Below are 22,321 nucleotides of genomic sequence, written 5' to 3' on the forward strand. Positions count from 1 at the left end.
GTTTTGCCCAGACTCTTGATTTTCAAACAACTGGATTGGCAGCAACATGCACAGAACTGTCCTAACTTGAACCAGGGAGATCTGTACTCTACAAAGAACAAATACAAGGTAAGACTAGTCAGAGAAGAGCTCCTCCTATCATCAAAGCTTTTTTCTTTATCTGTCATATCAGCAATTGCATAGTGTATGGCTTGTAATTACTGCAGTCTCATGATTTCCCATCCCTAAGGAGCTCTAAGCTGGATTTTGCAGCACAGTCTTATAATCATTCAGAAATATGTGATCTTTGGCTGAGAAGCTTGTAAATTCCTCAGTCAATGGGCTGACAATCCTCTACTCTTACATATCAAATAATTCAGAGTGTAAAGTAAAAGAAAGAGTATGGCTCAAAAATCAACATAAATAAATGTTTATGATATTTCAATTTTGAAAATTATCTCCTTCATCTGAAATGCATAAGGAATACACCGTAAATACCTTCCTTTGTTAGCATAACATCAGTGGTTGGCTTTGCACAAGACAGAAAACTCTAATAAAATAAATCTTCCTGTGGCTTCTAGTAATTCCCTTCTCTTGAGCTAATGATGGCAGAGGTACACTAATAGACTTGGGTTTTACTGTTTATATTGAATTGGAAACTCTAAGATCTAATGGCTACAGTATTAAGAGGCTGTAGATATAGGATAGAAATATAATTGAAAGATAAGAAAAGCACCTCTGTGACCCATTTCAATTACCACGATAAAGCCTACAGATTGTAGAAAGAGGGCATCCACTACGATACAGCAAAAAAGGTGACATACTATTCTGTATTCTTCACTGGACATTGACTATCACAAGCTAAGTTATTTGGACTAACATAGTTTTTAACACAAACTTGCAAATAATTTCTTAAAATTGCCTCACAAGCAGTTAGTGTATTTCCTCATTAAATGTATTTGTTGTAGTAATGGGTTACAAAAAGCACAAGCTCTTTTGATCTCTCCAACTTTCACTGGGATTAGTAAGGTGTTACAGCATCATTGCTAACAGCTTTAAGGCACAGGCCCAGAAAGCTATACACACCTGCTCACTGACTGTGGCCATTCTCTTGTTTACACCACAAAGGACTTATCTGGCACCTCTGTATAGGCATCTATTCTCCTAAATGATTATGGAGATATGTGGATATTACTTTTCAATATCAGAAGAGAATCAGCCTTTTTGGATGCTTTCGGCTACCCACAGAAATAGCCATGCATGCTTTTTCTGAACAGTGAACACATGTTCTTCAGACAGTAACTTCTAAATCAGGACCATCAGCCTGCATTTTCCCAGAAAGCATCAAATCAGGGGAAAAAAATAAAGATTGAAGACTTTTATGATTTATAATTAAGACACTAGCTGCACAGCTTTCCCTGAAGCTCTGTGTGCGCACTGCTTTTGAAAAGCTGCAAACAGATAAACATACCCTGTGTTGGCCACAGGACTCCTGAAAAGAGCCAAGAGATTTATACGGGAAGTATGATAAAAGAGGCTGTTTCCTCTGTGTCTTTGCAGTAGATTTCATCACTAGATAAGCCATAATTGCAGTGGAAATTACATGAAAAAAGGATTGATCCTGTGAGCTGAGAAAGCTTGCTCCTGAAATATAGCTTGTGCTTTCTTTCTGGAAAACTATGCTCTATATCTCTGCTACTGCAACTGTTTTTTTCTGTCACTCCAGCCAAGATATTTGTAACCATGTACTTTTTGTTCTTGTAGGTGCCTTACCTGTTATCTTCAGCTTGACAGACAAAGATGCTGAGAACTCACAATTGTGTCTGAGGTCACTAGCTCCCCTCTGAACTTATTGTAATGTCATGTGAGGTGAATTGAAAAAGATGAATCCTCGTGTCTCAAACAGACCACTCAAGAACAGTAGATGCTTTTGACATTAATGCCTGTGAGCCTTTGAGAATACATCCATAAAACAGGAAGAATACCCCATACATGCCACAGAAATTTAGGAAAACAATTTCACTAGTATTTAAGAAACAGAAATTTAGAATAAGAGCCAGAGAAATATTCTTGTTGAAATTAATGCTTGTCTTTGAAATAAAGTCTGCATAGGACACAGTAAACAAATCATGAGATCACACATACCATTAAAGTATTTCAGCTAAAATACAAAAAAGTTACTTCAAGCTCTCCCATACTACCTGTTCACTCATGCAGAGAAATCCATATATACTTCTGTAGTTGAAGATAGTATCACACAGAGATTAGGTTGGAACAAAAGTTCCCTTAATCATATCTAAATTAAGATTGCAAAGTCATGATTTCTGTGCAATATTCTTTCAGTGTAGCTGTGTTTTCATACACACAGAGTTCCACAGAAAGATCACAGGAATCACACATCATCATTTTGAAATAATAATAAAAAAGAACACTACCTTGAAGTCAAATTATGAATAATTTACAGAGTACTTGTTAGTCGTGTGAACACCATGCACTTATAAACAGGTGTAAGACCATCAGAACTCAGAAAACAACAAATCAGTTCATTGGTATTGACAAATCAGTAACAAAATCCTGCTTGCTTCTCTGGACTACAGAGAATAAATGGTTTTAATGAATAACAATTTCAGCCATAGGGTAGCAAAAGACTGTCACTCTCTGTACAAAGGATATTGTCCTGGCAGTAAAGTAGTTGCTTGATACCATCCTGAACTGCCATAAAATTACCCACATCGGTAGAACAAAGTGTTGGTTTTGCTTGATTTGAAATCTCATTTAGCAGTTGTAAAGCACTAAGCACAACTTGTCTGAGAGCAGACGGATTAGCACAAACACAGTGGATTGTTTAATGCCTTCACTCCTTTTGTTTACTGGATTCTTTGGCCTGAGCAACAAGACTTATCAAAAGACATCCACGCCACCCTTCCAAAGTCCTAGCTCTGCATGCTCCCACCAATGATAAGTGGCTAACATTCACTCATACATCAAGAAAGGTAACTTCAGTCATTGCCCTCTGAGGCTATGAGAAAAAGATGATTAAAAAGGCAGTAAGCACATCTGTCCCAACACTTAATTATTCTAGAATCACTCTCCTTTTCTTTTCTTATCCTACGGAGTCTTTATTTTGACCTTTAATCCCTAAAATACATCACTAATATATGGTAATATCAGATGCTACTGCACCACCACTTGTGTTAAACCACAGTGTGCTGGACATCACAATATATTGGTGCTTGAAAATATCATACCTATAATTGTACCACAGTTTAAAATCATCTGGCTTGCTGTATTTCAAATGAAAGCATGGATCCAAGTTCTTTGCTTCCACATGCTATTCTTCAAAACACATCAGAGAACTATCTTCTACAAGACATGAAATCCTACAGACCTGAAACAAATATCTTGCCAGGCATATATAGAAGAGAGTGAAAATCTGTTTTTCGTAAAACACTTTTCCCTGTTTGTTACATTCCTTGTTGCACTTTATAAAATTATTATTTTCAAAGTGTTATCTATTTTTTACATAAACTATGAATCTAACTTTGAATAAAAAATAATCTCTTTGCGTGTGCAAGTCAAACAATGGTAGCAAATGAGACTGTCAAAATTTTGAATGAGAAAATTTTTCATTAGAAAACAAAAGACCAATTTGTGCTTCTTTTGAAAAAGTATGCCCTTAAAATAATGAAACCTCATGTGCATCTGACATCTACCCTGTGAACAAGTCTTTATGTACATGGACATTTCTATGCAGCAAACCTAATTTTGTAACTTCTCACAAATTAATGAAGCAGGATGAAAGATCTATGAAAAAGTCTGTATTTCTGCAAACATTTTGATCAAGTATTTTAGAATAATGCAAGATTCCTACCGGATCTTCTGTTTTATGGTTATGCAGCAAATCAGATAGGAAATCATCATGAAGACTATCTCTCCGAATCAATGTAAATTCACGTAGGAAAACTGCTTCTTGATTTTGGTCTCCACAAACCTAGAAGGACAACATAGCATTAGGAAAAGTAGTATTCTAATTCTGTCACAGACACAATCATAATATCCAGATAAATCAAACCAGAAGATTAAAATGTACATTAAGATAAGCACAGGATTTACAAAATGGACTGTTGTTATTACTTACAACTTCTGTAATTACTAAATTTATTTTACTAAGAAGGAAGTCCATGCTCTGTTGCTTTTATTATGCAAATTTCTTGTATTAATCCCTTTGCTAGCCAGATGACATAATTATCCTGGCTCTACTTATCCTAACTGAGAAGGTTAGAGAAAAAAAAGGCCTAGGAGTACCACGAATATGATGTGTGGTGTCCAGGGGGAGGATGACGTACAGATTTGCCTTACCACTCCCTATGAGTGAGTTGGTATTTCTGTTTGGGAGGAGACAGTCCTCCCTGCCAGCTGGGAAGTGAGATCAGAGCTGCTGCAGAGCTTGTGCAGCTATAATGGATTGAGTAGTAGGAGATGATCTAATAAAATTGAAGTGGGGGATGGGAATATCTTAATATGAAGTGAGTAATGGGAAGAAGTAAGAGTTCCTGAATCCAAGATTTCTGCTGGTTAACATAGCAGAGTTCTTCTTTGACGTAAGCCTCTTGTCTCTAGTAGTAACATAGAGGACGGCTAATTGTTTTGGTTGCTTCAAACTCCTTTGCTGTAAATTTCAAGTTAAAAAACAAAACAAAACAACAACAACAAAAAAACAACAACAAACCAAACCAAACAAACATAAACAACAACAAAATAACACATGACCAAACTGCCTTCCATAGAAGCAACAGAGTATTAGATGTGCGGAGATTTAAAATTTATACTTAGCTTCTTGTCTTGTAGATAATGTTGGGAGATATATTATTGAGTTATGGCAAAGAGGACTCCTCAGGGATATCAGAGAAAAAACACAGAATCATAGAATAGTTTGGGTTGAAAGGTCAGCTAGTCCAACCCCCACTGCGATGAGCAGGGACAACATGCATGTACGCAAAAGAAAAAGAAGCCCTGCTACTGACCCATATTCTTTCTGTAACAAAAATTATCGAGAAGTAATTATCTAACAAATAAAATGTCCCTGAAACAGCTTGTATTTCATAAAAATGTTTCATACTAGGAGTGGCAAAACATGTCCATCAATAAAAGTTATTTCAAGAAATTGTAGCTTTAGTTAACTTTTAAGTAACACACTCTACTTGTGATTTTAAGCACTTATGGTCAGCAGATATAATGCTAAAATTATTATTAATTAGGTTTTCTTAAAATTTTGTGCCACTAATTTCAGAAGTCAAATTACAAACAGGATAAAAAAGTAACTTCCTCACCAATGACTCACCTTCCTACTTCATTTATTTTTCACCTATACAAAAATACCCTGATTCTGCAAAATCTTTTCCTTATAAGAGCAGTCAGATTCCTTCTATCGCAATTTCTAACTGGTTTTCAAAAAGAAACCACACCTGCTGAAGTACTGTGTTATCTTCCTAAGCTATCAATAGTTAAAATGAAGTCTTCAGAAAGAATGTATTTGGAGTATCAATAATCTCAATAAAATACTGCTAAATTTTAAGACTTAACTATTTAGCATATCAATATGAATGCTTTAACTGCTGATAAATATGTGGGAGGAAAGTAGATGTCAGAGGCACTATTCAGGAAGAACAGGCAGACCAAGAAAGTAAAAAAAAAACATACAGAAACTGAGATGAAGCAAGAAGAAGAGAAATAAAAAACAAGAGCAGCAAGAATAACATGATTTTTTTTTTTCTTTACTCATCAAATCTGAGTGATAAAATCTTGAAAAAATGAGAGAACTGAAAAGCACACAGTCATTTAAAAATGGGTATTCTCTTCTTGATTTGTATTGTTTAGGTTTCTGCTTTGCACAGTAGTTCCTCCTGAATTCACTGTAATTTATACATCTGCCAAAGAAACTTAGTCCTTGTCCTTCCTGAGAAAGCTGAAATCAATCTATATAAGATGAGTGTCAGTAAATTGGATTAATATCCAGAAATACTGTTTTCCATTTTTCAACTTTCCTTGAAGTCTTGGCTACATACATATCACCATTTCATTATCTCAGGAAAACTATTGTCTTGTAACACAGCCACCACATCTCTCATCTCTCTTCTGTTTGTACAATATGCTTTTTGGTTTAAACTCCATTCTAAACAGGATAGCAACTTGCGCATGTATTTCAACTCCAAATTGCTCTCAATGAAAGCTAAGAACATTCCACTGTATCACCTAAGTGAAAGAGTGCCACACTTTTATGCAGGTGACAAGAGCTTTATTGCATCCTTCAGCCCTGCAAGACACAAACATGTAAAAAGGAAAGGCATCCTAGAAGACTCACAGGTGTATGTCAGCAGCTGCTCGCTGTCAAATGAACTTGTTTAATACCATTGGTGCCTCTGTTAAATGTTTAGCACAATCTCAGAGGGAGTTCTAAACCAAGAAATTTATTACTGTTGCCTTTAATCTTCCATGGTTTTGTGCTGAAGTTTTGATTCAGATTTTCTTTCTTTATTCTCCAAAAAGTAATTAGGGTGGATAAGGCGAGGTAAAAGACCAATATCAGGTACCAAACTTAGAAGTGATTATAGGCTGGCTCCAAATCTGAATTCTGAAAGCCGTTTGTCTTTACAGAAGTCCATGTAAGAACTGTAAACATGCAAAGATTCTACAGCCTGATTTTGCACTGTTAATCATTCTGAATTAACATTCCTCCACAACGAGACAGAAACCTATGCACAATTTGAAATCTACTCTATATGTTTTCTTCTGGGATTGTCTTGGGTATGAGCACACTGTTTTTCAGAGGAATACACGCAAAAGAGAGACTACCTATTTAATTAAGGACAGCACTCTCTAAATGCTGTGTTTCTGTATTACGCATGAATGCACTGGTCATTCAGAATGTTCAAAATTTTCCAAACAGATTTTCTAGGCGACATATGGTAATAGGCAGACCCAGGTAAGCAGATCAACTGTGTCAATGCATTTGTAATAGGGCTGATAATCTGAAGCCTTTGCTATGATGAAGTCAGCTCTTGTTTTAAACTAAAGACTAGAAGAATCCATGTCTAATGTGAACTGAGACTCTAAAACCAAAACCGGATTTTTAGGCAGAGGTACTTCATCTTAGACTTTTCACTCTCTTTCACCATTGAGTTCTCACAGATGGAAGCAGGGCAGTGAAGACAATTGCTCTCCCCACGAAAACTCTCTTCCCTTCTATAAATCAAGTTCTGTTTGATTTGAGTCCAAATAAATCATTCTCTTGCCCAAACAACAAGAAGAAAACAAAACAAAACAAAAGCTTTTTTTTTTCTTTTATTTTTGTGAGATCAGACAAGAAGATTTGTTTCATTTCTAGGTCACTGTAACAAAAATGAAGGAAACCATGGACTATTGCAATCTGCCACAGGTGACAAGGTTGAGTTCCCAGAGACCCGATAGCTGAATGACAATTTAGCTCATGAGGATGTAGATAGCTTTTACATGAGCATCTCCATTACTGGCCCAATGGACAGTCACCTACTGGAGTGGTGTCACTGTACAGAAAATATTTAACACCACATGAGAAGGCAGGAGAAAATTCATATAATTTTACACACAATTCTCATGTAGCCACAGCATGAAGAAAGTCTATAAGAAAGTAGCAAGATTCTTTTGATATTCTCTGTTTTCTTCTCACTTTCAATTCCTTATTATACTTGAAAGTAGTTCAGGTTCTTTACTGAAGGTAGAAAAGACTATTCCAGGTCTAAGCTAACTGCTACCAATGTGATTTCTTCATATCTTTCCTCTTACTTTGGTTTGAAGATGACTTCTCTTGTTCATGCAGAATTTTTTGAAGGTAACCTTTAGAGATTAGATTTCTAGCTTGCTTTGGCTTGGATAGTTAGTAGCTAGTTCTTGCCTTACAACCCTTATATTTTATGGCTCCGATTCTCAGCTTTCTTTTAAATGATGAAATGGTTGTCTAGATTTTCAACTTAAATCAATCCTAAACTAGTATTTTTCACTACTATTGTCTTCTGATGCCTTGAAATAGGATTGCATGGCCTGAGAAGGAGAAGTTATATGACAGAAACAAACAAATAAATCTTTACCCCTCTGGAAAATATATTTTTCCTGAGACCTGAATATCAACAATATTGTTTTCTGATTCCAGTCTTTCCAAACAGTGGTTATATTATTGTTTCTGAATTACAGCCTGTCTCTTTGGAAACTGGTGAATGTTTGTACTGGTTTTGTAGGTCTAGAATTTTTTAAAGACAGAAGGAGGTTCTTATTTGGCTTCTCTGAAGGTACTCACAAAGTGTCCCAAAAATACAAACCCAAATAGCAATTTATTTCCCAAGGGAATGTTTTATTCAGCAGTGAAATGTTCCCACCAGAAATCTTTTTGCTTGTCTTGAAATATATTTAATCTTTTTTTCTTTCCTCTCTGCCTTTCCACAGAGACTGAATTCATTATTATCTTAATGGTAATGCCCTGACTTCTTTTAAAGCTCTGTGAAGGAAATGTGGCTTTGTGCTAATTATTTTCAGTTCTTAAACAGACACAATAGAAAAGTCTGGTTAATGTATTCATTGAAGGAATTATTTAAGCTCCATTTCAGTCTCTTATTATGTATGAACAAAAGAAACAAAAAGTGATTTGCACTCAAGAATTACAGCATGAAGTATCCCTCAAACAAAACCACCAGCTACTAACATCTCGGACAGACATTAGCAATGATGGGGATAAATTTGTAAAGCATGCACATGCCTACACTTGACCCACAGTGTACCAACAAGGGAGAAAGCCAATATGGCCCCATTAAATGGAGTGGCAAAAATGCAGAATGCAAAAAAACACTTCAATTCTGCTGCTGCCAAGCAACCTTGGCCAAAAAAAAAAGTCTGGGAGGGGGGTGAGGGGGTGGAGAAGGGAAAATAGGGGCAGAGGTTGGGAAGTGGAGAAAGAAGAAGGGGAAAAAATGAAAAAAAAAAAAAAAAGAAGAAGAACAAATTGTGGAGAAAAAAGCTGAAGCTGAAGTTGCATAGAAGCAAACAAACCAAAGTTGTGCAATTCCTTTTAAATCCCGCTGATTAGAAAGTTCTTTCTAGCTGTAGTTTACACAAAATGCACAGATCTGAGAAAGTTTCACGAACAAGAGCTGGAACTATATTTGAGAACATTATCTAGTTTCTCAGTTATTGGATACACAAGAGATGGGTATGACTTGTGTTCCCCAAGCAAGTTTTCTTTAAACATGCCAAACAAATACTGTTTAAAATACTGGAATGTAGACATACAAATTTAAATGTGACACATAATTAAAAGAAACCAAGACACACAGTCTGGAGAATTCTTTTTCTACCGCTTGCTTTGTTGCCTCACTTGGTTGACCACCAACAGCTAAGTGATGGTTAACTCCGCTGTAATTTTTCGAAAGGTGAATCAGTTTTAAAATGTTCAGAGTCAGTATGTGCCGCGAGAGAAAGTAGAGCAGGTAAGAGGTTCAGAAATCATATTGCAAGCTTCAATATGCTCATTTATCAGCAAATGTTGTTGCTGACCTGCAATTTCCACCTGAAGGCCCAAATAGACAACAAACTATGCCAAATTGCATAAAGAACAACCACCTGGGATTTGCAAGATCAGTCATTTCCAAATGTTATCAAACCAGCAGTACCTTATTTCCAATAATTATTAGCATTAAAGAAAGCAGATAACAAGACCTACCACTGTTTGGCAAGATATATAATAATTAGCTGTACACACAATCTAATTATTTATTGCTTGGTATTTTTGTACATGATAGAAAACATGGTACTAATACAACTTTTTTGTAGTAAGGAAAAAACAAATAATAAATATGCATCCAGGAAAATAATTAGCTTAGAACAAATAATTTTAAGAAGTTGTTGTTCTTCCTCATTGCACCCCATTGCTCAGTTTTTTTTATTTCAGCTGAACTACAGAATACTTAAGGCTTCCTTCTTCAATTTTAGTTGAGTTTTGGAAGAGAAAACTTGCAAGTTCTCCAGAATTGCTTCCTCAGTCTTCCTGGGCACTCTGAGGACAATATTTTCCTCATGAAGATCAAATTTCACAATGATAATTTTCACATTTTCTTCAGAACTGAAATCTTGGTCTTTTGTGATCCAGGAATAATGAATACCAGAAAACTTTCAAGCAAAATAATCAAACTACTAATTCTTCTTTTTTTTTTTTTTTTACAATTAAACTTTATTATAAAACAGAATAATGACCACTGTAAAAAAATTAATTGAGCTGACATTATGGACTTGGTTTCAAACCCTAGTTGAACAAAGTTCAAGTACTGTGGTGGAAGGTCTGTTTATTTTGTTGTGTGTCTACCATACTAATGTAAAAGAAGTTAATTATCACAACATAATTATTCACAAGGTGGAATTCTTTATGCAAACCATATTTTGCCTATTACAGTCTTGTCATATTGTTGGGCCTTTGACCAGCTCTCTGCTTTATTAGGAACTAGAACTTCAGGAATGTCCTGGTAGACCACTGATGGGTATTTAGTACATTTATACTATTTTCAGTTAATCAAATCACTCAGTATTTACAGCAAGCTAAATACTTCAAATAGCCAATGCAGACATTAGAAAACAGTAGTAACACTATCTTTATGACGTGAAATTCAATTAGATACATATCACTTATATCTTCATAGTAAAGCATTCCAAATTCTGTTCAGTCCAGGTGAGTACGCTTTTTGTTGACTGGGTAGCTTAACTACCGTTGTTTCCATCAATGCAATGATTTGCTTTGTTTCTATTTTGCAATCAGATTCGTAAGCCTTTGTGACAGCTTGTACAACGCTGAAACAGAACCCAGGATCTTCACATGCTTGTGAAATATTAAGACACCCAGTGAGAAAAATATCAGAATGGGCAGCTTAATGGCATGAGATTTCATGTAAATCTTTCCACTGTGATTGTCCTTGCATTAGAAGATTTAATTCATAGACTCTGAGGAATATTCTTTCTTCACATTGGATTTCATGTCCTATATTTTAGTTTAAAAACACATTTGATCAGATTTGTAATGCTTTCTGCCAATGGTAAGACCGGGTTTAACAGTATGTGGAAAAAGGAGTTGGGCTTTTTTTTTTTTCCCTAGAGAAAACAAAACAAAACAAAACAACCACAAACAAACAAAAACAACAACAACAAAAACAACAACAACAACAAACAAACAAACAAACAAAAGAACCAAAACCTTTATCTTTCTAGGGTTGAAAGTTTCCTTTTTTATCTCTCCATACTTAGTATACCAAACGTCTCTCACATGTGTTATCAATGAAGTCAGCTGGGTCACACTCTGGCAATCAGAATTTCTAACTTCTCTCAGATCTTTATGCTCTAAAAAAGAAGCTAAATGTTTTCTGGAGGTGATGATAGCAGGGCTGAGTATTTGACACAAACTAGCTGGAGTAAATTAGCACAGCTTCATTTAAGCTGTTTATACCAGCTGAAGATTACCTGTTTTAGCAGAAATACTTTTTTTACTTTTCAGAATATTTGGGTCCCTGATGCCTGAGTGTGGTGGGAAGTGACATAGCAGCTGCCCAACCCTCCAAGCTGGTGTGTCCAGCTAGAGAACACCTTCCGCACACCGTTCCCAGCTCATGCGCCTCTCCCAAGCACAGCCAAGGTCCCCTGCACTACCTGTGTTACGTAGTGTCTCCCTGTCTGTGCATACACAACAGCATACCTCTTTTATACTGTGTTGTGTTCCTATTGTCAGTAATGAGAGAATTTCCTAGAATATGAGTCATATACCTTTTGTGGCAGAGTTACTTGAAGCCTCTCTTGTGTTGGATACACCTCTTAATCTCACTAGATGCTGTTTCACAGCATTTTCAGAGTTTCATAGTATCGACAACCAGAGGCCACATCTGTTGCCAGGCTATACAGTTTCAGACATACAATTCCTTCATTAAGCCATCAATGTACTATGTATTACTCATCAATAACTTTCGGGTGAACTAAAACACATCTTTTAAAAGAGGCATCCAGTCTGAAAATGCATCTCATCACTTGATGATAGGGAGCATGAAATAATATTCTGTACCAGCATGAATACATTTTACAGGAGTCATTATACCTGAATTCCCTCCTAAATGCTTTTCAGTGTAGTTTGTCACACCTTTCTGCTTAAAACATGGTACAACTTAAGTAAAAAACAATTGCAGTATGGCAAGTGAAAGAAATACGAACTATAGAAAGTATACCATCCAGCAGCTACTCAGAGCTGCTAGAAGATTACTCCATGTATTTAAGGTTGAGGCACAGACAGCAGAATCCAGCAGCCAAAAGAGTCCACGCAGAGGCAGACAAAGCAGAGAACCAAAGAGCCTCTCAATAAGCTCCCAAATGCCTGCCGTGAGGCTGCTCTGAGGGCCAGATCAGCTTCAAGGAATTTGAAAGTGACTCTTTCCCAGTCTGCAGCTAACACCATCGGCATGACCTCCATTTCTCCTGTCTGTTCAGGGCTTGATTTGTACGCCAGAGTAAAATACCTTGATCTGGGATTCTGAAAGGTATTTTTTTCATTTCGACATTTTCCTGTTTATCACAACCCAGAGTAAAATGCAGCACAGAAGTTTCCAGATAAAGAACTCACAATGCATCAAAAATCGAGATGGAAAGAACCTTCCAATTCGTTTAAACCTTCTTCACTACCAGTGCTTAGTGCTACATTTTTTAGACAAACCACCTTCTTAGTCTGTTAATTCTGGATTTTTTTACTAGTTTAAGGGAATATCCCACTAGTATACAAATAACAGAGAATCCTGCCAAATTAATGTCTCATTTCATCAATAATGTGAGTCTATCAACTCAGAATTTGGATGTCACCATTCAAACCTCAAAGCCGACCAGAAGCTGTACAGATGAAACAGCGTGATGCTGTGATCACTCACTGCAGATAACTCAGTTGTGAAACTTACTAGCAAAGAAAAAACTGAATGCGGTAGGATTGAAATTGAAACAGCTTAGAACAGAACCAGACAGGTAAGTTAATATGAAGTGTATGCTTGGCTACCACAGTGAATAGTAACCTCCACTGGAATACGTAGTATCTGCTAGAGTTCAAGGAACAAGAAAATCAGAGTAATCCGTATATTGCATTTGATAAAGGCAGATTATACTGTGTCTTCCCACTGTGCCTGTATTTTTAACTGAAGTTACTAATTTCTGAACCTGGATACGTACCACAAGGCCAGATGAACACTCATCTGATTCAGGATGTCATCGTTAGCATACTAGAAAATAAGCTTTTGATGATATCTGATATTGCTCTTGCAATACATTCTAGAGCATTTATAGCATGCTTTACTAAATTAGAACTTATTATTTCTTTTTAGTCTAGTGAGCTTGTTTCACATAAAGTCAAGCATTTCTTAAAAAGAAACCGATTTGTCCCTCCACAACCACCTGGTAGATCAACAAGAAGTTCTGAACCTCAAGCAGTTAATTTTGAGGGCTTTAATCTGTAAGTTTTACAGTTTTATTCACAAAACAAGAAAAAATAAATTAGACTGACTTTATTCAGAAATAAGTTTTTATATAGAGTATCTTCTTTAAAGAATGCAACGAAGTAATGTATTCACAATCAGTATGATGAAGGTCTGCAAAACTCCACCACTAAGAAGTGGATAAAGCCATGAAGTTACCAGGTCCAGGATTTCCAAATTTGGATTTTAAATGGGAAGAATGTAATATATAAACAGGTGGAGTACATTCTTTTCTGTGTTTGTTCATTCACATTCAGTGGCAGACCTGCTGTGATAGCTATCAAAGAACTAAAATATTGTAGATGTATGTCAATATTCAGCACCAAGCTGCAGTAGAGTATCTGTCGCAAACAATAGTATACAAAACATGACACTGTGTTCTGTCCAGAAGACCAGAACCAGGCCATTATAAGGAGTGAAGGAAAGATTCTCTCTTCTCAAATCTCCGAGTTCATCAAGTCACAGTATATTCAAAGAAACATTGGAAAGAAAATTAGGTGCTGTTTCAACAGCTTGGAAATAGCCACCATGATAAAAAGAAATGTCTTTAAATGTCACATGATTTACACCACCGGATTTGATCATGCCAAGCCATCATGATCCTGGAAGACAGCATCAAGCTACAGTTTCCAAGAAACAATGCAGCAATTTATTTTTTGCTATCAATCAGTAAGATTATTTAAAACTCACTTTAGAGTCTGTTGACAGGCTGAAATATGATTTGTCACCCGCCTCAATACCATTAGTAGCAAAGCAAACCCTCTGAGCTGAACTTTTTTTTTGAGGCAGCCTGCAATTCTTCTCAAATCTCAAGAACTGAAAGAGGACCATGTTTTCTGGCTCCCACAGCCAGTTTCTTATGCCTTCTCAGAGTCTTGAAGCCTAGGGAGAAAACTATTATGGGCATCTTGAATGTCTACAGCCCACAGAAAATTGAAATGCTTCCCAGAGAAGTTTAGGAGTATCTCCTGTAGCAATTTAATTTGCAGACACATCTTGATGGAGGACTTTAAACTTCCATGTAAATAATTCCCAGAATAAAGAGGTTTTGTGCTACTAGATTTACACTGCAGAAAAAGGGAGCTGACGTTATGAATGGCAGTGAAAAATTTTGTAAGAGCTAATATACTCCAAATCTTAGAGCAGCAGATTGAGACACTACATATAATAGCTGACAAAGATCTCTCTCTACTTCCTTAGTCTAATGCCACGATCATCCATCTCCTTGGCACTCTGGTAACATACAACAGCAACCAAAGCAGGAAAAATGAACTCTCACACAATGGTAATGAAAATGATGGATGAGAACACATGGATAAATGATTCCCACAGGAACTGAGAAGCTTACTCTTCTTCTGGTCTCATAACCCAGAACTTTTGAAATAGATCAGAAGCTAGAAAATACAACCAACTCAAAGTTACTGCAAATATCTAAGAAATGACCAATACAGTTCTACAATTCTTCCAAACACAATAAAGATGAATAGAATCTATGTACTTAGAAGAAGAGTATTTGCTTCATGACACAGGTGCCATATTTTGAGAAAATAAAGAAAGAGACGGACAGGAAGGCAGTAAGAGGAAGTAAACGTAGTGTTTTTAGAGGATATTGTTACAGTCAATTGATTTGGAAAAGAAGACTACAACATGCATCACACTGAATTCAGTGGTAGAAAATTAATAACAGCCAGTGCTAGTCATAAATGTGGATCTGCTGTCTAGATGAAATAGGAAAAAAGCCCTTTAAAAGTCTAATACACCATGCTGGTTTTCCCATTTGGTCTGAATGCCACACGTAACCATGACATGTTTAAAAATGCATCTCTTTATACTCTGTTGTTGATTTTCAAGATTGAAATCTTCCTACATTTTTACATGTTTATGGCCTATTCTTAGTTAGTAAACTTAAAAGAAACATAGCCATCTGCCATGAGGTACACACAGCTGCCTCTCACCCAGACTGGTGCTGTGCTAAAAATATCTTTGATTAATATTTTGCACAAATGCTTATCATAAAAGCTGTAGATAAAGCACAGAGTAGGCAGAGAATTTACAAGAGGCCACTTACTAAGTTCAAAATTGCTCCCAGTTTTTACTCATCTGTTCATTTAACAGAAGAGTAGTTTTTCCTCCTTAATGAAATCCAGTGCAAAATTTTATTTCTATGACTGGCTCAAAAGTTTGATAAAAAAATCATTTTTATATCGCCTATATAAAGCAGTTGACTGGTAGTTTTGATAGCTGAGCAAACACTCAAAATATATTCCTAAAATAAATTCTGCCAATTTGATTTTATAGTCTCACAATCCTGTTTGTTCTAATTCCACTAACATCCGTAATGACGCTCTATTGCTGTTTAAAGTTAATTAAGAGAAGTCTTTCTATAAACTTCCAGTGGTCATGCATGAGTTTTCACTCCCTTATTCCAAGTAAGTTCAACTTAGTTCTAATAATCTGTTAACAATCTTTAATAATCTCTAAATACAGACCAGTGTGGCCTAGAATTCAGTTTTGTTCCTCAGTACCTTATAAATCAGTAAATCAAGAGACAAAATCACCAAGCATGAGACTTTGTGGTGACACAGGGAACAATTAAAAAGCTGGATGACATTCTGTGAACAGACCTGCTTATGGATAGCCTGTAAAAAGACAGCTAAAAAGATTTAATTAATAATTTACTGAACAAAAATTTGCTCAGCAACGACAGTTTCTAAAAAGTTTTTCTTACAGAGTTAAGCAGTTTGTGTAAAACTAAGTAATTGTCTCACTTCAGTTTCTAAAAAAGAGAGATACTAATCAAAAAAATTACCTTCATAGTCGGTTCACTGATGAGTAAGACTAAGGTTTAGAGGCAATAGAGATAGAGCAGTACTTCATCACATAGCCCCTTTGTTTAGATGCTTCTCTGAATCACAGATGCAGGAGATGTTCGAATGAGTGTAGTAGTATTAATCCTCATTATTTTGCATTTTTAACGGTCATAAAATAAAGCCACTTTTGCTCTTATGATTAAAATTGCAAATTAAGGAAAGCCTGGCTTTCACACTGAAACTTTACCAATATAAGCTTAAGTAGAAGAGTGATCATGGTAAATCATTTAAAGCTGTCTTTTCAGTATATAAATACATCTACCAAAATACAATAGAAAATCCAGACTTGATATTAAAATTAGTATGTACCCTAGGTTTCAATTGCCTTCTTCTCTCTTATTTCTATGTATTATTACCCTCCATTACACACCTTAGGTATTAGGAACTTTCTTCTAAAAGTTTTTCATCCTTTGTACAACACAACGTATACCCTATTGACACTTGCTTCTGTCTCATTTTAGTGTATGTTACATTAGAGAGAGAAACTAATTTCATTTCAGTAGGAAATCAAGGAACTGAAAACACCAGTTCTTGTCTTGACACATGAAGTTACATTTCACACTCTTATTTTAGTATCAGGTGGGAGTTATTCTGAAACAGCTTCCTTATGTGAGTACCAGTGGGGAAAACAAACAATCAAACAAAAATAATATAAAAATCAACCTGTAAAAAAAATGAAAGTGTGTACAAAGTTGGTTATGGGACTATATGGTCCTGGAAACTCCTCCTAATTCTATTTTCATATGTAGGAAAATCAATGCAAACAGAAATAATAATAATAATAATAATAATAATAATAATAATAATAATAATAATAATAATAATGAAAAAATGCTTTTCAAGACCTATTCTGGGGCACTTCCTTCTTCTGATAAATGTACTCCAGCACATAAGCCACATTTCTTTGAGAAAAAAAAAAAAGAGGGCAAAACACTCTGTCCTCTGCTAGATGTGAAGCCTTGAAATTGCCTCAGTTCAGACATGTTCTTTTCTTCTTCATGTAAAAGTTGCAATTGGGTACGAGCAGAAGTCACTTTGAATATACCGTTTACTATATTTTACTTTCCTTTATTATTCGTGTTGAAAAACAGGACTAAACTTGAAAAACATTTTGGCAAACTTTAATAAAGGACTGTGTAAAGATAATTTAAAATAATAATAATAATAATCTTGGCATGCCTCAGGCATCTTATCCAGTACATGAACATCAGTGGTATCCCCTTGTAATCCCTAAAACTTGTTTCTATGAATTATTTTAATCTAAAGTATAGCAGGAACTTGTAGGATATCATGAACCAGGGAAGTCATCACTTGACTCATCTCAGATAATTGTATTTTCTCAGCTGTTGCACACTCAGCCATTTGTGAGTGCTCTTCCAGGATTTAACAGAACTAAAGAGCTCTCTCTTCCTATAACTTTAATGTTACTAAATGAGAAATGTGATCACTAGAGTACATTCATATTATTGAAATAATGGAAGAAACAGGGATTTTCCAATAAGAACTCAATTCCCAGTTGCACTGTTCCATTAAATGGATTTCCCTACTTCCCTCTTGCCTGACAGTGACCCAGTTCCAGAGCTTTTATATTTATTCATGTGATAGCAGGAGAAGTTTTAAAGATTGTTCAACTGTTTGCTTAATGTTTAGTTCTCAAGAAATGGATCACTTCAGTTTTATTCAAATAATTTGTATTTATATTACTGTAGCACTTATACAATCTTACCACCACAATGTGTGGCTAAGAAGGGATAAACTAATTGTCATTGCTTTGATGAACTTTTCATGGGCTTTTAAATTGCTTCAGAAAAATAAATGTGTGCCTCCACCTACAAAAAGCTTCATATTTCTATAATAAAACCAAAACCACAAATGCTTTTGAAGTTACTCAGATACTTGGGTTCCTGTTTTTCCCATCAGTTTCATTTCTCCCAGGAGAGAAAAGTGTTAAAACTCAATTAAGACAGGTCAACTGCTCTTACAGCCATCCCAGATCAAGAAGCAGCAGGAAATACTTGCAGTCTTGCTGTAAATTTTCAAGCAATTCCCAGAAAAAAAAAATGCAGATTCTGATCTCTCAGACAAAATTTGAGATAAATGTTAGTAATCTATAAGGGATTTAGGCAAACTAAACCTAGAATCCATATCTGTCAAGCCTTTTTTTCTTACCCATATAAACGTATCCAGCCAGGGCCCATCAAATGAGGAGCATGTAGCTCTTTATAGAATTAACTTCCTAGATAAAATACAGATGGGGCTGTGTTAATTTTAACTTTAGTACTGTTTTAATTTTCTTCTAGAAATAGGCATATTTAATTAACTCCTGCCTAAGACTGTCTAATATCATTCAGAATACTGCTACAACTGTGGTTGAACAAAAATAAACTGAAGCAAATATAAACTAAACCCACTTATTTTATTTAACGCTACCACCGTTCACATTTTACTTCACTTGAAGCAACTTGAATTCTGAAAAACATTCCACTGATGCACAGATTTCATTTTCCTATTTAATTTGCAAGTATAATTCCACCCAAATAAATAAGGAAACAAAATCATGGAAGTAGTTACTACTGGATAAAAATTTGTAGATGTCTACTTTGGTAGCCATTTTGAAAAGTAAAGTAGGTGAATAGATCTTTATCTACAATACTTTGAAACAAATGAGCAGAGTATTAAGTACTTGCATCACTTTTGTAAGACACAACATAGATGCAGCTGCTATTAATTATCTTTCAAATAAGAATGTCATGATAGAGGTGGACAAACAACATAGACCAAGTTCTTAAGTACACACAGCAGTCTCCATTTATTGCCACAAATGTCTTTTTATATAGTCTTTACCAGCTCAAGTGTCTTTTTGCTATTAGTTACAAGTTGCAGTAGTAACATCTCATTGGCTAATTTTGCTAATGTCGATGTTACTCTTTTACTCCCTTGTTTCTCACAGATACACCTTAGTATCTCCAGATACTCTTTTATTCCCGTCTTTCTCACGGGTAGGCCTCAACATCTTCAAGGCTAATTTCTGTTCCCATACCTTCTGTCATGGAATCCATGGACACGCCATAGTTTCCCACATAAGAACATGTCAGATTTGATGCCTTTCAGTACATTTGGAAGTTTTACAGCCTCTTTTCACAGTCATAAGTATCTATGTGGAATAGAAAATCCAAAGTTGGATTCAAATATTAAATGCAATTTTACTGACATGAAAAGATATCTGCATAAAATAATTTATACAAAACTATATACTAATAACTAGGATCAGGTTAATAATTTTCCTGCCTGCCTTACACTTTTTCTTTACCCTCGACTCCAGGTAGTGCATTGATTCTGAAACATTTTTCAAGACCCTACTTCAGGTTAAAAAGTCTGTTGCCTTGGAGAGTTTCTATGCTTCTGTGTTAAGTCATTACCTCAAACTAGATGTGATTTCAGATAAATGCCACTCAGAAGTAGCTTGACTTTCCAAGAGGTTTTGTCTCTCTGTCCTGGTTTCAGCTGGGATAGAGTTAATTTTCTTTCTAGGAGCTGGTATAGTGCTGTGTTTTGGATTTAGAATGAAAATCATGTTGATAACACACTGATATTTTAGTTGTTGCTAAGCAGTCAAGGACTTTTCCACTTATCATGCTGGCCTGACAACAGGAGTAAGGGGAGTGCAAGAAAGGGTGGGAGGAGACATAGCTAGGACAGCTGACCTGAACTGACCAAAGTGATATTCCACACCACATGATGTTATGTTCAATGTATAACGGTGGGGGAAGAAGAAAGGGGGGGGATGTTCAGAGTGATGGTGTTTGTCTTCCCAAGCAACTGTTACCTATGATGGAGCCCTGCTGTCCTGGAGATGTCTGAACACCTGCCTGATGATCGGAAGTAGTGAATGAATTCCTGGTTTTGCTTTGATTGCACACGTGGCTTTTGCTTTACTTATTAATTGTCTTTATCTCAATGCATAAGTTTTCTCACTTTTTATCTTCTAATTCTCTCCCCCATCCCACTGTAGGCCGATGAATGAGTGGCTCTGCGGTGCTTAGTTGCCAGCTGGGGTTAAACCACAACACTCACTATACTGAATACTATTTTATTGGCAAGGAGTTGACAAGCAGTTTTTAGTGGTCTGACATTCAACGGCAAGACATTCTTTAGCTACTTTTTGTTTGATCCATTATTTGATTTCTAATCTGAAAATAAAACTACATTCTAACTGAGGGCAGACTGACAGATCACATCATAGGAGTAGATCTCCCATCAGCAAGACAGAGAGAGGAAGCATTTGCTCACCACAGTGCACATCACTTCTTTTTAGAGCTAAAGTGTAAAACATGGATGATAAGAAACAGAAACTTGCAGTCATCTTTTAATAAGAACCAAAAGAATGTCATGCGAGAAGAATGGGAATTCATCTTCAGCACTTTCCCCCAAGGATTCTACATGAAGAGGGTTATCTTTTTAGCTAACATACTAACCTACTAGCACAGAAGGAAAAACCCAAAATAAAAAGCACTGTTGCCAAAAAGACAACACAATTCCAAAACAGCAGGGAGATGTTTGTTGTAATCCATCCTCTTTTCCCTGAATTTCTGCCACAGGGATCTCAAACACTGCGTCTCTGAGGAGGAGGAGATGCCAACTGTCGTCCTCTTGAGCAGCCCTTAGCTATTAATTCATGAAGTGTCAATGAAAGGCCGCCTGTTCACTGCGTCCCTCCGGCTGTCTGTCTGCAGCAGTGGGTGGTGATTAGTGGGATGATGTAACCCAAAGTGGCCATCGGCAGTAGGTTATGGTTCATCTGCTTCCACTAAGGAATTGCAGCTGTGCAATCTGCAGCCTTTACTTGGGAGAAGATTGGACACATGCATGAAAGCGTCCTGTAGCTGTTTATTTCTGTCTTCCCCAAAGAAAGACACAGGAAAGGAGGAGATTATAGGGAACCTCAGTAGGTCACTGGTATGGCCAACATCCAACCTCAATGAGACAAGGGCCATTAAACAAAGTAATCCCAAAGTATTCAGATATGCAGATGAAAACTTAAGGAATATCAGTGCTAAAACAAGCAAAATATTAGAAAATGCTGTTCAAAGTATCCAGCCTCCAGGTATCAATCTATTATTAGAGCAGTGATGCAAACAGATTACACTGTAAAATCAAGCATAAAGTCTGCAAAAAGGGGCAACATTAGTCCTTCAGAAGAAAGGTCTGTCAATTCAGAAAAACAAGATATCACGAACAAGTGGAAAAAATGCTGGAAAAAAAAAAAATGTTAGGAAATTGCTGGCTAGTTCCCGTCATTTCATAGGAACGCCCTTTGTCTCTCATTCTCCTGAGGGACATTCTATCAATAGTGAAGATCAAACTAAGAATTATTTCAAAATCAAAAAGAAACTAAAAAAAGTCAATTAAATTTGAAAGAAAGGTGCTTTCTTTTACCCTAGGTCTAATCATTCATTTTCATTTCTTTCTCCCTCTGAATTTAAGACAGTACTTCTCCTGCACTTTCATATCCCACTCTTAAGATTGACTGATGATTCTATACACAATACAACTACCTGTGCCTCTTGTTTCTCTGATTCTTATCAATGCAGATTCTTATCCTCAATTCTAATGTTCTCTGTGTTCTTTTCATTCATCTGGAAATGAAAAGGTAAGACATTCTGAAACCCAGGACTGCCAAAAACCTTGCAGAAGCTGGCACCTGGCATTTTTTACCCTTCTTCAATGGTGTAGTAGTAATATGGCTTCAGCAAATACTCGCTCAGTTGTAAACTTCAACATGCAGCAAAGTTTCTTTATTAGATGCAAAGCTCTCCTTTGAATTATCATCCCGTAGAAGTTAATTACGTCTGAATCCTTTCCAAAATGAGCTAACGGGAAAAATGACAGTTAACAAGAAATACAGTAGGA

The 22,321-nt window shown here is 36.1% G+C and overlaps 1 protein-coding gene across 2 annotated transcripts in view; it reads right to left on the reverse strand.

Annotated features, from left to right (window-relative positions):
• ADAMTSL1 (ADAMTS like 1) overlaps positions 1-22,321 on the reverse strand; it is a 443,632-nt gene that overhangs the window by 329,409 nt on the left and 91,902 nt on the right. For both annotated transcript variants that reach the window (XM_071802344.1, XM_071802343.1), the window contains exon 2: positions 3,851-3,970. In XM_071802344.1, coding sequence (XP_071658445.1) covers positions 3,851-3,970 — 120 coding nt within the window. The remainder of the gene's footprint in view (positions 1-3,850; positions 3,971-22,321) is intronic.

The sequence above is a fragment of the Patagioenas fasciata genome, chromosome Z, assembly GCF_037038585.1.
Source record: "Patagioenas fasciata isolate bPatFas1 chromosome Z, bPatFas1.hap1, whole genome shotgun sequence".
NCBI lineage: Eukaryota > Metazoa > Chordata > Aves > Columbiformes > Columbidae > Patagioenas > Patagioenas fasciata.